Consider the following 14,424-nt stretch of genomic DNA (forward strand, 5'->3'; position numbering starts at 1 on the left):
CTTCATGATTTATTTTTGACATAAACCATCAGTGTCACCCTTATCCTACCATCAATGAAAATTGTACAAAGAACCACAACTTCAGTAGAAAAAAATTTGAATATGGGTCACTGTTATAATGCTCTGCTAAAACTGATAGTGTTGAAGAATCATAGTTTTCCAGTATGTAGCTCAACTTTCACAGTTAGCTCCTAAAGGGACACATCACATTGTGAGCAAAGATCTTTCAGCTACAACATTGTAATTGAATAAGAAAATAATCTGAGAATGAATGGCCTATTTAGCCATTCAAGCCTGCCCATAGTTACTAGATTATCTCAAACACCATCTTCCTGCCCCATTTAAATTTCTTTTGAATTCTTTTAATATCCTGCAACTTATTGAGCTCCCTTTTGAATGAAAGCAACACGTGAGCCTCGACAGCTCTCTGGTACAGAATTCTGTAGATTCGTCAGTGATAAATTTTTTCTCACTTTAATATTAAAGGCCTATGCCATACATAGACTGTGATTTTCTGTTCTATAGATTTGAGCCAGTGTTTATTCTCCTTGCATATACCCTGCTGGGGGAGGGTAATGACCGGCTAAGATCAAGTGTAGTATCTGTTCTTATCAGACCAGAAGGCGGAGGAGAAGAGTTCGCGCTGACGCAGGGGTGGATCCTAATGCTGATTGGCCTCCAATCTAACACCCCATACCAGCGACGACAGCAGTGAGGAAGAAGATGGCAGCAGCGAGCAGTGCATCGGCTCGAGGCCCGGGTATCAAGAACACTGTCAGGCTGACAGTGCGAGACCGGAACGGGGGCACCGGCTTCACCCGAGAGACCTTCATCTGGAAGGTCTTGATGGAATGCTGCGGATTTACGCCCAATGACATCTATTGCGTCTAGGACTTCGCAGGTTTCTTCGATGTCACTTTCCGGCAGGCTGCAGGGTGGCAGAAGCTGTACCAGCAGCTTCAGCTGAAGGGGACAGAGGCGCCGCTGTCGCTGCTGAAAGCACAGGCCCTCTTTTCAACGGCTACGCAACAGGAACGGACAATCACGGTGCACATGTTCAACCTGCACGCGCCAGTGGTAGATGTCCTTACATTCCTCGCTCGGTATGTGGAGAGCGTAGGAACACCAGCGGACGTGAAGGATGGACTGGGAATCTGGACCAGCAAACGGCAGGTCAAGGTGAAGCTGAGGTTGGATTCCAACGGCGGCGTCATCCACCCCCCCTCCGTCTTCGCCATCGGAGGGAACCGAGGGTACACGGTGTACGCGGGGCAACCCAGGGTGTGCCGAAACTGCGGCAAGGCAGGGCACATCGCAGCCCAGTGCAGGGTGGTGATGTGCAAGAACTGTAAAACCGAAGGCCACCTGACCAAAGACTGCACGCAGGCCAAGTCCTGCAACCTTTGCGGACAGGCTGGCCACCTGTACAGAGCCTGCCCGAGGCGTGGGGGCACCTACGCACAGGCGACCAGGGGAGGTGCTGGCCCTGAAAGGGCCCAGGCAGTTTCGGACGTACCCGCCAGCGCTGCAGACGAGGCACCCGACAGGACAGACGATGAGACCAGGGAGGAAGGTGCAAGCACCCCAAGACCTGCCACCCCACTGCAGACCCTCCAGGGCCAGGCAATCGACGAGCAGGAGTCCATGGAGGAGACGAGAGCTGAGGTGGAAACTGAATGGAAGGTCGTAAAACGCAAAAAGACCCAAAAGGCGGCGGCCAAGCGACAGAAGGCGGAGCAACGCAAGGAAAGGGCAGGGAACCACACAGCCTCTGGTACCCTGTCCTCTTCAGAGGAGGAAGGAGTTGGGGGAGGCCAGCAGCCCCAGCGGAAGAAGCGGCTGGCAGAACAGGTGGAGAGGAGGAGAGAGGAGGGAGAAAGTCTGCTGGCCACCCCCCATGTACAGGAGGCGGAGAGCAGCAGACACACAGAGCTCCGGGAATCCGGGAGCAGAGCCACGGCTGGCACCCAGCAGCCGGAAGGGGAAGCAGCCCAGGAAGCCAACAACCCCCCGGGCCCAGAACCAGAACGGCCACACACGGAGGAGTACTACCAGCAGTACCTGAGCCCACAGGAGGTGGAAAACTTCACAAAGGCGGTGGGAATGAAGGCTCAGGATGGCAAGGGTGAGGACTGAGAGCAGCCAAAATAAAAGACTTACAATGATGGCAGACCTTAAGTTGGCGTGCTTGAATGTGCGAAGTTTGAAGAGTACTGGGCGATGCGTCAGCACGCTCCAGTACCTGGACACTGTAAAGACCGACGTGAACTTCCTCCAGGAGTGTGGACTACCACACCTCTGGAACTACCGGAGGTGGTCACGGTGGTGGAAAAAAGGTTTACCTGTGTGGTCGGGGGGGCAACGATTGTCGCGCTTCTGGCCTGGGGATTCTGCTGCGGGGAGGCAACTTCTCAATCACCCAAGTTAAAGAGGTGGTTGCGGGGCGCCTCCTGGTAGCAGACGTCAAATACCGGGGCACTCCGCTCCGGCTGATCAACGTGTACGCCTCCCCCGTGCGGAGCGAGCGCTGGCCGTCTTCGAGCAGCTCCCACAGCTGCTGGTGACGTCCCAGCCGGTCGTTCTGGCCGGAGACTTCAACTGCACCATTGATGCGGCTGGAGGACCCGGCGGGCTGGACAGTACCTCTAGACTCCTGAGGGAAATAGTAAAGACAGCCAAGCTGCGCGACGCCTTTGGCACCCCCACAGGTGGAGCACAGCTGTAAGCCACCTGGACACGATCGGATGGCTCAGCCCGCTCCCGGATCGACTTCTTCTTCTTGTCTGAGTCCCTCACGGTCAGGTCCACCGACGTCACGCTAGTGTTCTTCTCTGACCACTGCCTTCTGAGAGCCACCTGTCGCTTACGGGAGGACCAGAAGGCAGGCAGGGAGACTTGGAAGCTGAACGTAAAGCTGCTGACCCCAGAGAACATCGAGGAACTAGAGAGGGAGTACACCGGTTGGAGAACCATGAAAGCCTTCTTTGATTCCCCGGTTCACTGGTGGGAAGCCACCAAGGAGAACATTTAGAGGTTCTTCATCCGCAAGGGTATCCAGAAGGCAAGGCAGGAGCAGAGAGAACTGCGTAAACTCCAGACAGAGTTGCAGCAACTTCTCCTTCTGCAGTCGAAGGGGGTGGATGTCAGGGAGGAATTGCGAGAGGTGAAGGGCCGGCAAGCCCAGCACCTCGCCGCTGAATCCTCCAAGATCATCTTCCGATCAAGGGTCCAAACCGTGGAGCAGGACGAGACGTGCTCACGCTTCTTCTTCCAAAAGGTGCACAGGGGGAGCTCTGTGATCCAGAACCTTAAGGAAGAGGACGGCTCAGTCGCATCCTCGCAGGCAGACATACTGAGGTTCTGCAAGTCCTTCTATGCCGGTCTGTACGACGAAAAGGCCACAGAATCCACAGCCTCCCGCAACTTCCTGTCGTCTATCACGCAGGTCTTAGACGACGGCAAGCGGGAGAGTCTGGATCAGCCACTGACCCTGGATGAGCTGACAGGCTCCATCCGTTCCTTTGGGTCGGGTAAGACTCCCGGAAGCGACGGCTTACCGGCTGAGTTGTACTCGGCTCTGTGGAACTGGATGGGCCCAGACCTGCTGGAAGTGTATAATGCTATGCTTCTGGCCGGCAGCATGTCAGAGTCCATGAAGAAGGGCATCATCACCTTCATCTACAAGCAGAAGGGGGAAAGGGAGGACATTAGAAATTGGAGGCCCATCTTTCTCCTGAATGTGGATTACAAGATCCTGTCCAAGGCTATCGCCAACAGGGTCAAGTCTGCTCTGGGACAGGTGATCCACCCGGACCAAACCTGTGCTGTACCGGGCAGGAAGATCTCAGACAGCCTCGCGCTGCTGAGGGACACCATCGCCTACATGAGGACAGGGGGGTGGACGCCTGCCTGGTCAGCTTGGACCAGGAGAAAGCCTTCAACAGGATATCGCACACATACATGGCGGACGTGCTCTCCAAAATGGGATTTGGGGAGGGAATCCGGAATTGGATCAGACTGCTCTACACAGACATCCGTAGTGCAGTCCAGGTCAACGGGTGGGAAACAGACAGCTTCCCCATCAGGGCTGGAGTCAGGCAGGGCTGTCCCCTCTCCCGTCTTGTTTGTCTGCTGCATAGAACCCTTTGCGGAAGCCATCAGGAGGGATGAGGGCACAAGAGGGGTGATGCTGCCAGGCAGTGGAGGGACCCAAGTGAAAACCTCCCTGTACATGGACGACGTCACCGTCTTCTGCTCTGATCCGAGGTCAGTTCGCAGGTTGATTGGCACCTGCGAACAGTTCGAGCTAGCGTCGGGGGCCAGGGTCAACCGCACGAAGAGCGAAGCCATGCTCTTCGGCAACTGGCCCGACCGATCCAGCGTCCCCTTCACCATCAAGTCTGACCACGTGAAGGTGTTGGGGATCTGGTTCGGAGGGGCTGAGGCGTGCAACAAGAACTGGCAGGAGCGGACTGCCAAGGTGAAACAGAAACTGGGACTGTGGGGAGGGCGCTCCCTGTCGATAATGGGCAAGAACCTGGTCATCAGGTGTGAGGTGCTCTCAGGGCTGCTGTACTTGGCGCAGGTCTGGCCCGTCCCCCGCTCCTACAGCTCGGAAATCACCCGGGCTGTCTTCAGATTCGTCTGGGGATCCAAGATGCAGCGGGTGAGACGGACCCTCATGCACAAGTCCCTGGACAACGGGGGCAAGAACGTCCCCAGTGTCGCCCTCACCCTGATGGCCAGCTTCGTATGTGGCTGCATCAGGTTGTGTGTAGAGCCCAGGTATGTGGGCACCAAGTACCACTATGTGCCCAGGTTCTACTTGTCGCCCTGGCTACGAAGGATGGGTCTGGCCCCACTCCCGCGCAACGCCCCAGTCAGCTGGTCGTTGCCGGCATACCTGTCCTACGTAGCAAAGTTCTTCCAGGAGAACGCATTTGACCACAGGGACATCAGGCAGTGGTTGGCACGTAGTGTCTTGCAGGCACTGCAGGAGAAGGACGTGATGGACACAGTGGGGTGGTTCCCTGAGCAGACTGTCCAGTTCATCTGGCAAAATGCCTCATCGCCAGATCTAACCAACAGGCACCAAGACCTCGCCTGGCTGGCGGTGAGAGGGGCCCTCCCAGTCAGAGCCCTCCTGTACGCCCGGAACGTCGTCTCCGCACCCCACTGCCCACGGGAGGACTGCAGTGAGGAGGAGTCTGTGACCCACCTCTTTGCACACTGCCAGTTCGCAAAGAGGGTGTGGAGGAGGATGGACGGGCTAGTGTCACGTTTTATCCCCAGCAGCTGCGTAACAGAGGACTCTCTGATCTACGGGCTGTTCCTGGGGACGCACACGGAGACCAACATCCGGTGCTGCTGGCAGATCATCAACTCGGTGAAAGACGCTCTTTGGTCGGCCCGAAACTTGATGATCTACCAGCACATGGAGATGTCCGTGGGAGAATGCTGCCGACTGGCACATTCTCGGCTGCAGGAGTACGTGCTGAGGGACACACTGAAACTTAGTGCAGCCACCACAAGGGCCCGGTGGGGAAGGACCACAGTATAGGTTTCTCCACCCGTGGGAGTGGGAGGGGTCGGTGGGCGGGGAGTATACCCCTCAACAATGATATGCTAAACTGAACTACTGGAGTGCCACGTGGGTGGCTATAAATACGGATATGTACCGAGTATAATGGAAACGTATGTAAAGGATGAAAAGTTATTGAATGGTTTATTGTATATATTTATTTTTGAATAAAGTATATTTTGAAAAAAAAAAAGACCTATCAAAGTACAGCAGCAGCATGTCAATGGCACCATGGCTGGCTGAGTCTCAGCTAGGAAGAGTAAAGTCAGGCTAAAAGATGACAGGAGAATCAACAGTTAGGGAGACAAACAGGAGATTCCATGGTCACGACAGGAATACCAGGATGATGTGTTGCCTCAGGAGCCAGCAATGAGGATGTCTCAAAGCGGCTGAAGCACATTCTCATGAATCAACAATGAGCAGTTGGAAATTGTGGTGCACATTGACACCAATGTAATAGGGAGAAAGGGGGAAAAGGGTTCCTTGCAGTGCCTCAAAGCAGGACCTCCAAGATAGTAATCTCTTGATTACTCCTGGTGCCATGTGCTAGTGAGGGCACAAATAGAAAGAAGAACAGATGAATGCATGCCTGAGGTTTCAGATTCTTGGATCATTAGAACCTCTACTGGGACAAAGGCAACTTGTATACGAGGGATGGGTGACTCTTTAACCAGAAAAGGAACCAGTGTCTTGTTTGGAATGTTCGTTAGAACTACTTGGGAGTGTTTTAAACTTGTTTGGCAGAGAAATGGGAATGCACCGGGTCAGAAAATCAAAGGTCTGAGAGGTAGATACTGTAGATGTCATGACCAGCAAGAACAGGCAGGAGTAAGGCAATAGACACATGGAATCTACAAGTTGAAGTATGTGCATATTAATGCTTGGAGCATAATGGATGAGGGCATTGAACTTAGAACATAGATCACTACATGGAACTGCAATGTTGTGGCCATAACAGACACTTGGTTGAGAGAGGGACAGGAATAAGTGCTAAATATCTCAGGGTTTTGATATTTTAGAGAAAGATAGAGGTGGTGGTAAAGCGGTGGGGCGGGGGGGGGGGAGAGAAGGTGTTGTGCCATGAATCAGGGACAATATCACAGCTGCACTCAGAGGGAACATAATGAAGGGCTCATCCACTGAGTCTATATGGGTAGAAATCAAAAATAATAGGAAAGGTGCAATTACTCTAATGGGATTAGACTATAAACTATCCTGTAGCCATCAGATATACAGACAGATTAAAGTTGTGAAAATAGGGTGATTATCTTGGGTGATTTCAGCTTCCCTAATATAGACTGATACCGCATTAGTTCAAGAGGTTTAAGACAGACAGAATTTGTTAGGTGCATCCAGGAGGGCTTCTTGAAACAATATGGTTTCACTTTACAGGTGTGATAAGAAGAGCAGGAAGGATTTAAAAGAGCAAGTCTTGTTAATGGTGAGATTCATTTTACAGGAACGAGAGCGGGAAAAAGTTATAAGAACAAGTCTTGATTAGCTAAATAGCTAATTGGACAGCAGCTGTCCATAAAAATAAGGTAAGCCCAAGTGGAGTGGCCATTATAGAAGTGGCTCAGTGTAAGGCTGGGACCTTGAGACTTTGAATCAGCAGGTGAAGTGATTGGAGACTAAGGTGAGGTTCTGTTAAGGTCTCTTTATTATTGCCAAGTCAGAGCACTGGGAATGGTAGAGCAGTGGTATACTACTCTTGCAGAATGTGGGAAGTCAGTGAATCTTCCAGTGTCTACTCCTGTGACAAGTGTATTATGGAACTGGAGCTGGAGGTGGAAGAACTCTAGTTCATTTGGGAGACTGAAGGGTTTACAGATATTAGTTACAGGGAGATAATCACACCTAGGTTACAGGAGGTATTAGCTAAGTGACCATCAGGAGAGGAAAGGGAATAGGCAGCTAGTCCAGTGTTCCCGTGTGGCTGTTCCTCCCAATAACAAAAATACCACTTTGGATACAATTGGAGTGATGACCTACTCAGGAAAGCCACATGCTGCCTCCTCAGTACCAGGGTCAGAGACATCTCAGAATCCACAACATTCTTAATGGAGCAGCTAGAAGTCATATTTGTACCAACACCATAGTGAGGAAAAGGGATGAGAGCCTGAAGTATAAATATAGGGAGTTAGGAAGGAAGCTAAAAGTAGCACCTCAAGGGTAACAACTCTAGATTACTGTCTATACTAGGTGGCAGTGAGGTAAGAATAGGAAGATATGGCAAACATGCGTGTGGCTGAAGAATTGGTGCAGGGGCAGGGATTCGGATCGATAGAACACTGGAATCGTTTCAATGGTAGGTTTGACCTGAACAAAAGGGATGGGTTACTCGAGTGGTCGTGGTTCATACTGGCACCAATGACACTGGGAGAAAGGGAGAAGAGGCCATGGTGCAGTGGCTGCAAAACAGAACCCCGAAAGCAAGAACTCGAGAAGCATCAATATCTTTGCAGGCAGGTTTGCTAGAGCTGTTGGAGTTTAAACTAGGCTAGCGGGAGGATGGAAACCACAATGTTAGGTCAACTGATGGAGCAGTTGGTGTAAAGGTAGATGCAATATGAGAAACTGAGGTGAGGAGAGGCAGTGAATAGGGCATAAATGCAGTCTGTTGGATGGATTGAAATGTATTTACTTTAATGAGTGATGTATTAAGAACAAGGGTGATGAACTTATAAGATGGATCAGTATGTGGAATTGTGATGTAGTGGCCTTTACAGATATTTGGCTAGATTAGTTGCTTTATGTTCTGGGGTTTAGATGTTTCAAAAAGGATAGGGAGGAAGGTAAAATAAAGTGGGGGAGTGAGGGTGACATTGCTAAGCAGGGATAATATCATGGCTGCAGAAAGGGAGGATGTCATAGAGCGATTGTCTTCTGAGTAAGTGTGAATGGAAGTCAGAAACAGAAATATTACCCAACCCACCCCCATGTCAACAGGGACACTGATGAGCAGATCAGGAGGCAGATTTTGGAAGGTGCAACAGTAATAAGATTGTTGTCATGAGTAACTTTAAATTTCTTAATATTCGTTGGCACCTCCTTAGTGCAAAATACTTAGACGGAACTGAATTTGTTGGGCGTGTCCACGAAGGATTCCTGACAGTATGTAGACAGGCCAACTAGAGGACAAGCCATACTAGATCTAGTACTAGGCAATGAAGCTGGTCAGGTGACAGACCTCTCAGTGGGCTAGAAATTCAGAGATAGAGACAACTCCTTGCCCTTTAGCATAGTCAAGGACAAGGATAGAAGCAGACAATATGGAAAGTATTGAATTGATCTTTTGCTGTTGTAACCCACAGGTTCAATGTGTTGGGTGTTCAGAGATGCTCTTCTGCACACCATTGTTGCAATGCGTAGTTAGTTGAGTTACTGTCGCCTTCCAAACATCATTAACCATTTTGGCCATTCTCCTCTGACTTCTGTCATTAACAAGACATTTTTTGCCCACAGAACTGCGGCTCACTAGATTCTTGTTCATCACACCATTCTCTAAAAAAAATACATACTGTTACGCATGAAAATCACATAAAATCAGCAGTTTCTGAGATACTCAAACCAATTGGTCTGGCACCAACAATCATTCTACGGTCAAAGTCAGTTAGATTACATTGTTCCGTATTCTGATGTTTGATCTGAACAACAAAGAAACTGCTTGACCATGCCTACATGTTTTAATACATTGAGTTGCTGCCACATGATTGGCTGATTAGCTATTTACATTAACAAGCAGGTGTACTTAATAAAGTAGCCACTGAATATATATCTTATTTTAAATCCATATTTTCACTAATTCAGAATGCCATCAATATTTCTGTTTCTCACTAAAATTCATTGGAATTTAAAAACATTTAAAATAGTGTAAATGGAACGCACTGATTCAAAGCAAAATTTAATGAATCAGTTTAAAATTATTATTTGTATTTAATAATGTGCCTAATATCCAATACTATTAACACTGACCTTTCCTCTTGATTTTCTTTCAGTTCATTGAAAGCTTCTGAGCGTTGTTTCCAGAAATTCTACAAGAAATAAAAATATTTAAATGTTTCGGATATGGAATAAACATGTGGAAGATATGAGCTCAGTAATTTTACTTCTCTTCCATGTTTGCAGTTATATTTCCCTCATTTGGTTTAATGGATATAAAATATTGCAATTGCCACAAAAATACAGCACTCCTGTAATCAGAATTATCTAAAGCCATTACATAGTGCATGAAAGCAATACTCACATTGAGAATTTTGAGTCATCTCAATTCTACAATGGAGACAGCTGTTATGGGAGTTTGGTTCATTGAAAGGTTGAAAGAGGTCAATGGCTTTGCTGCTTCTCTGACCTCAAAGAAACGAGTACTCTTACAGTTGCTTGTAATATGAATGCTTTTATAGAATGCTTATTTTTGTTGACAAGTTCATATTTCAGAAATACAATGATCTCACCAAGATGGAAACCAAGAGGGTGCAGTTGCTGAGTGTATCAAATTCCTAAGTCAGCTAATTTATTATGACAATTACAGGCTGATTAACTGGGCAAGACACTTGTCGGAATTTTCAAAGTTAGCTCAGCAGAGCTTCCTGTAATGTTGCCAGAATCTTCACCAGGTTAACCTGATACAAATATGGCAACTCTATTGAAATAAATTGGATGAAATAGCTGCTCACAGAACCGCAAACAGACTTTATTTGATTAAAATCAACAAAATTTTAATTGTTTTATTTGTATATTTAAGTAGTTTAACTTTTAAAAACATTATTAGTAACTTCAATACTTTAAAAACTGTTATTTTTGAATACTTGTGAGCTCATTAATACATGTTGAACACTACTGACCTTTTGCCAACATGAGTAGCATGCAAGTGGAGTTTGCAATGGGGCAATTATCTCCATTTATGGTGTCTGAACTTGTTGGCCTCTTCCTCAGGGTAGACATCATAATTTGCATACAGACCAAATTACACTTTATGATATATTTCAGGCTACTACTATCATAAAAAATGGACAGAATGCAGAAAGAAAGACATTTAAAGTGGTTACAATTACGATTTGCCATTAAAGACACTTTTATTGAACATACTGATAGCTCCTTTTCCATGCACTTTAGAGATAGGCAGTCCTTTTCAAAATGTTGCAGTTCCTGCATGACAATTGCTTGAAACTTGTTTAGCCTCTGTAACCTTGTGTGAACAAGATAGTATAATATTAAAATCTTACATAAAAAGTGAATTACAGGTTAACATTTATGATTTCAGTGACTTTGCAAATATACATTTTGAGAACAACTTATTTAAACACAATAGCAATGTAATGGATATGATGTGGAACATTTTTTTTTGGCAACGAATCTGACTGAGAGGTCACAAGTTCCGTATATCTACCCTGAAATACTACCCTCTGTCATGTGTGGAGTGACAGTCTAGGTAGGCTTCATCATCTCATATTCTGGCAATATGCCTTAAGTAGCAGCAGGATCTCTAGTGAAGCAATAAAGGAGCCCTAACACCAATGGTCCAGTAGCACTACTGTACCATTACCAATAATAAAGTGCTTCAAGAAATCAGTTATGGCTCAAATTCATTCCTGCCTCAGCAACCAGCAGAATGTACTTTATTTCACCTATTGCCTCAAAAGGTCAACAGCAGACATTATCTACTGGCCCGGCCCTCTGCTCAGGACCAGCTGGACAACCAGAACACTTATGTCAAGCTATTGTTCATTTGACTACAGCTTGTTGTTCATCATTATCAATGCCTCAGAACTTATTATCAGACCTGGGCCTTTGTATATCATTCTGTAATAAGTATGTTCAACTTCCTAACCGAGAGACCATAATCAGTATGAGCTGTGTGTTTAGCTCCCTGCTCTACTCTCTCTGTACTTACAACTAAGTATATGCCTAAGTATTGCTCCAATGTGATGAAGCTCATGAGGGTATAGAAAAGATTCACAAGAATGTTGTCAGGACTGGAGGACTCGAGTTAGAACATTAAAACAGTACAGCACAAGAAACAGGCCTTTCAGCCCATACCTGTGCCAACCACAACGTCAATTTAAACTGCACTCTTGCCTGTGCAACGTGGGCCATATCCATCAACTCCATGCCTTTTCATGTGCCAGTCTAAATGCTGCTTAAACATTGTTATCATACGTACTTTCAGTACTTTCCTGGAACTGCATGGAGTAGGATTCCAAGCACATACCATTCTCTATGTTTAAAAATATTCGCCACATAAATCCCCTAATGCATTTAAATGTAGTTTTCAGGGGCTTGTATTAGGAGGCAATAGGGTAAGTATTACTCCTCTAAATCATTTCACTTTTGTTTATTTTTATTATTTACTTGTTTTAGGCGTTTTAGCTAACTTTGTTTTTAATAGTTAATAAGTTTTTCATTTGTAGCGATTTTAATGGTTCTTAACAGCCTCTAAATTTTGAAACATTTAAAAACTATCAAATCCATGCTGACTTTCTTTATTAATCCTCGCTCATCCAAATGACTAATAATTTGTCTGTGACAATTAATTTGTTTTAGAGTACTATTCTACCATTTTCCCCAAACATCAAGGTTAATCTAACCAGGCAACAAATTATTTATGGGTGATTGATCAGTTCGTGGCCTAAGGTAGAACGAGTCAATTTTAGAAAACTTAGCACATTTATTTTTCCTACATTTACACACTTAGTCCAGCAGTTGCGAAGCATACGGATTCCTTCTTTGTAGAAGTCGGCATCTTGGACTTCCAGAAAGTGGTTCACAGCAGGGGTGATTGATAAGTTCGTGGCCTAGGGTAGAAGGAGATGAGTTATTAACTTCAAATTTTCTGCATTTTCACACAAAGCGTTGAACTGCACGTGCATATAATGAGAGCTGTATAACTCATCTCCTTCTACCTCAGGCCACGAACTTATTAATCATCCCTGCTGTGGACCACCTGGAGGTCCAAGACGCTCTCGTCACATGCACATGCAGTTCAATTCTGAGTGATAATGCAGAAAGTTTTAAGTTAATAACGCATCTCCCTCTACCTTAGGCCGTAAACTTATCAATCACCCCTGCTGTGGACCACTTCTACAAAGAAGGGATCCGTATGCTCCACGACCACTGGACTAGTGTGTACATGTAGGAGGGGACTATGTTGAAAAATAAATGTGCTAGGTTTTCTAAAGTTGACTCCTGCTACCTTAAGGCCACGAACTTATCAATCACCCCTTGAACATAGTTGCAGTTTTACAGTACTCAGGCACCATCTTAATCTAAGAAAAAAAATATCTCCACAATGAGCTGGACCTGGCAAATTATCCACTGGAAGTAAATCCAGCCTTTAAAGTATATCATTTTTATCAATGTTCAAACTGTCAGTGATTCAGTTGTTCCCTCTTTAAATTTGGCAACATCTTTATCCTTGGTAAGGCCAAATACAAAGTACTTTCTGAGAACTTCTGCCTGCTTCCAACTTATGCATTTGTGGTTAGCTGGCTGGATGATAAAAGCTCGATGTGATGGTCACGTTGACTACGTTGCAAGGTCTTGAAATAGCAGCCAGCTCACTTTTTAGAAGACTGCAGATACAAAGACAATCTCAGCCTCCTGATTTACTTTAAGACTTATCCAGCTCCATTTTTAATGCTACATTAGATTCAATCTATCTCCAATATCTCAGTAGCGCAGTGCAACTTGTACCTACTTTGCTAATAATGTATTCCGATTCACCTTCTTTCACCAATCTTCAAAATATGTCCCCTACTTCTTGAAACTTCCAAAGGAAACAGTTTCTCAAAACCAACATTGTCTATACTCGATAAAGGAGGCCATGGACCAACATGTTGGAATGATAATGGGAACTTGAATTGAAATGGATGGTGAATGGAGCAAAGGTGCTTGACAAAATGGTCCCTCAATCTACATCAGGTCTGACCCATATAAAGGCCACACAGGAAGTACTGGATACAGTAGATGACTTCGACAGACTCACAGGTGAAGTGTCACTTAACTTGGAAAGACTGTTTGGTGCCCTGAATAGTTGTGAGGGAAGAGGTGCAGGGTCAGGTGAGGCACTTGTCCGATTTGCAGGACTCTCAAACTTCTGGTAATTGCTTCCCTCTCTCCTCTCACTTTCCATTCCCCATTCTGATTCCCCTCTTATCCCTACCTGCCTATCACTTTGCTCTCCTGTGTCCCTCCTCTTTTCTTCCACAGTTCAGTCTCCTCTCCTATCAGATTCCTTCTTCTTCAGTCCTTTACCTCTTCCACCTATCACCTCCAACCTTACTTCATTCCCCCTCCCCTACCCAACTACCCTCCTCATCAGATTTCACCTATCACCTGCCAGCTTGTACTCCTTTCCCCTCCCCTCACCTTATTTCGGCTTCTTTCTCCTTCCTTTCCAGTCTTGACAAAGGGTCTTAGCCTGAAATGTTGACTGTTTAGTCCCCTCCATAGATGCTGCCTGGCTTGCTGTGCTCCTCTTTCTAAGTCTTCCCGAAGTCTACTATTGTCCTCACCAATCTGGCTGTCTGATTTGAAGTTAGTCATTCAACAACAAGATCATATTCTGGCATTGTATTGTGCACTAGCTGGACCATAGATTGAATACATTTTTGGGAACCACACTTTAGAGAGGATGTACAAACTCAAGATAAGGGTTGCAAATCATGTTGTCAGGACCAGGGAACTAGTTTTTAGTAGAAACTGAATTTCAGCACCAAATCCATTTCTAGCTAACAGTACTTATTCAGAACTTTCTTATTCAGAAAAAGCATTTTTGAGGGCAGGGGAGGATGCAACTCAAGGTGAAGAAAATACGAATTCAAAAAAGATAGATGATCATAATA

General features: G+C 46.2%; 1 protein-coding gene across 1 annotated transcript in view; it reads right to left on the reverse strand.

The window, feature by feature from the left end:
* The window catches only part of LOC134336900 (synaptonemal complex protein 2-like), a 293,594-nt gene that overhangs the window by 14,740 nt on the left and 264,430 nt on the right, over positions 1–14,424 (reverse strand). Inside the window, exons 30-31 of the mRNA XM_063031521.1 lie at positions 10,670–10,769; positions 9,557–9,615 (exon numbers count right to left, since the gene is read on the reverse strand). Coding sequence (XP_062887591.1) covers positions 9,557–9,615; positions 10,670–10,769 — 159 coding nt within the window. The remainder of the gene's footprint in view (positions 1–9,556; positions 9,616–10,669; positions 10,770–14,424) is intronic.

Source organism: Mobula hypostoma, chromosome 2, assembly GCF_963921235.1.
Source record: "Mobula hypostoma chromosome 2, sMobHyp1.1, whole genome shotgun sequence".
In the NCBI taxonomy this organism is placed as follows: Eukaryota; Metazoa; Chordata; class Chondrichthyes; order Myliobatiformes; family Myliobatidae; genus Mobula; species Mobula hypostoma.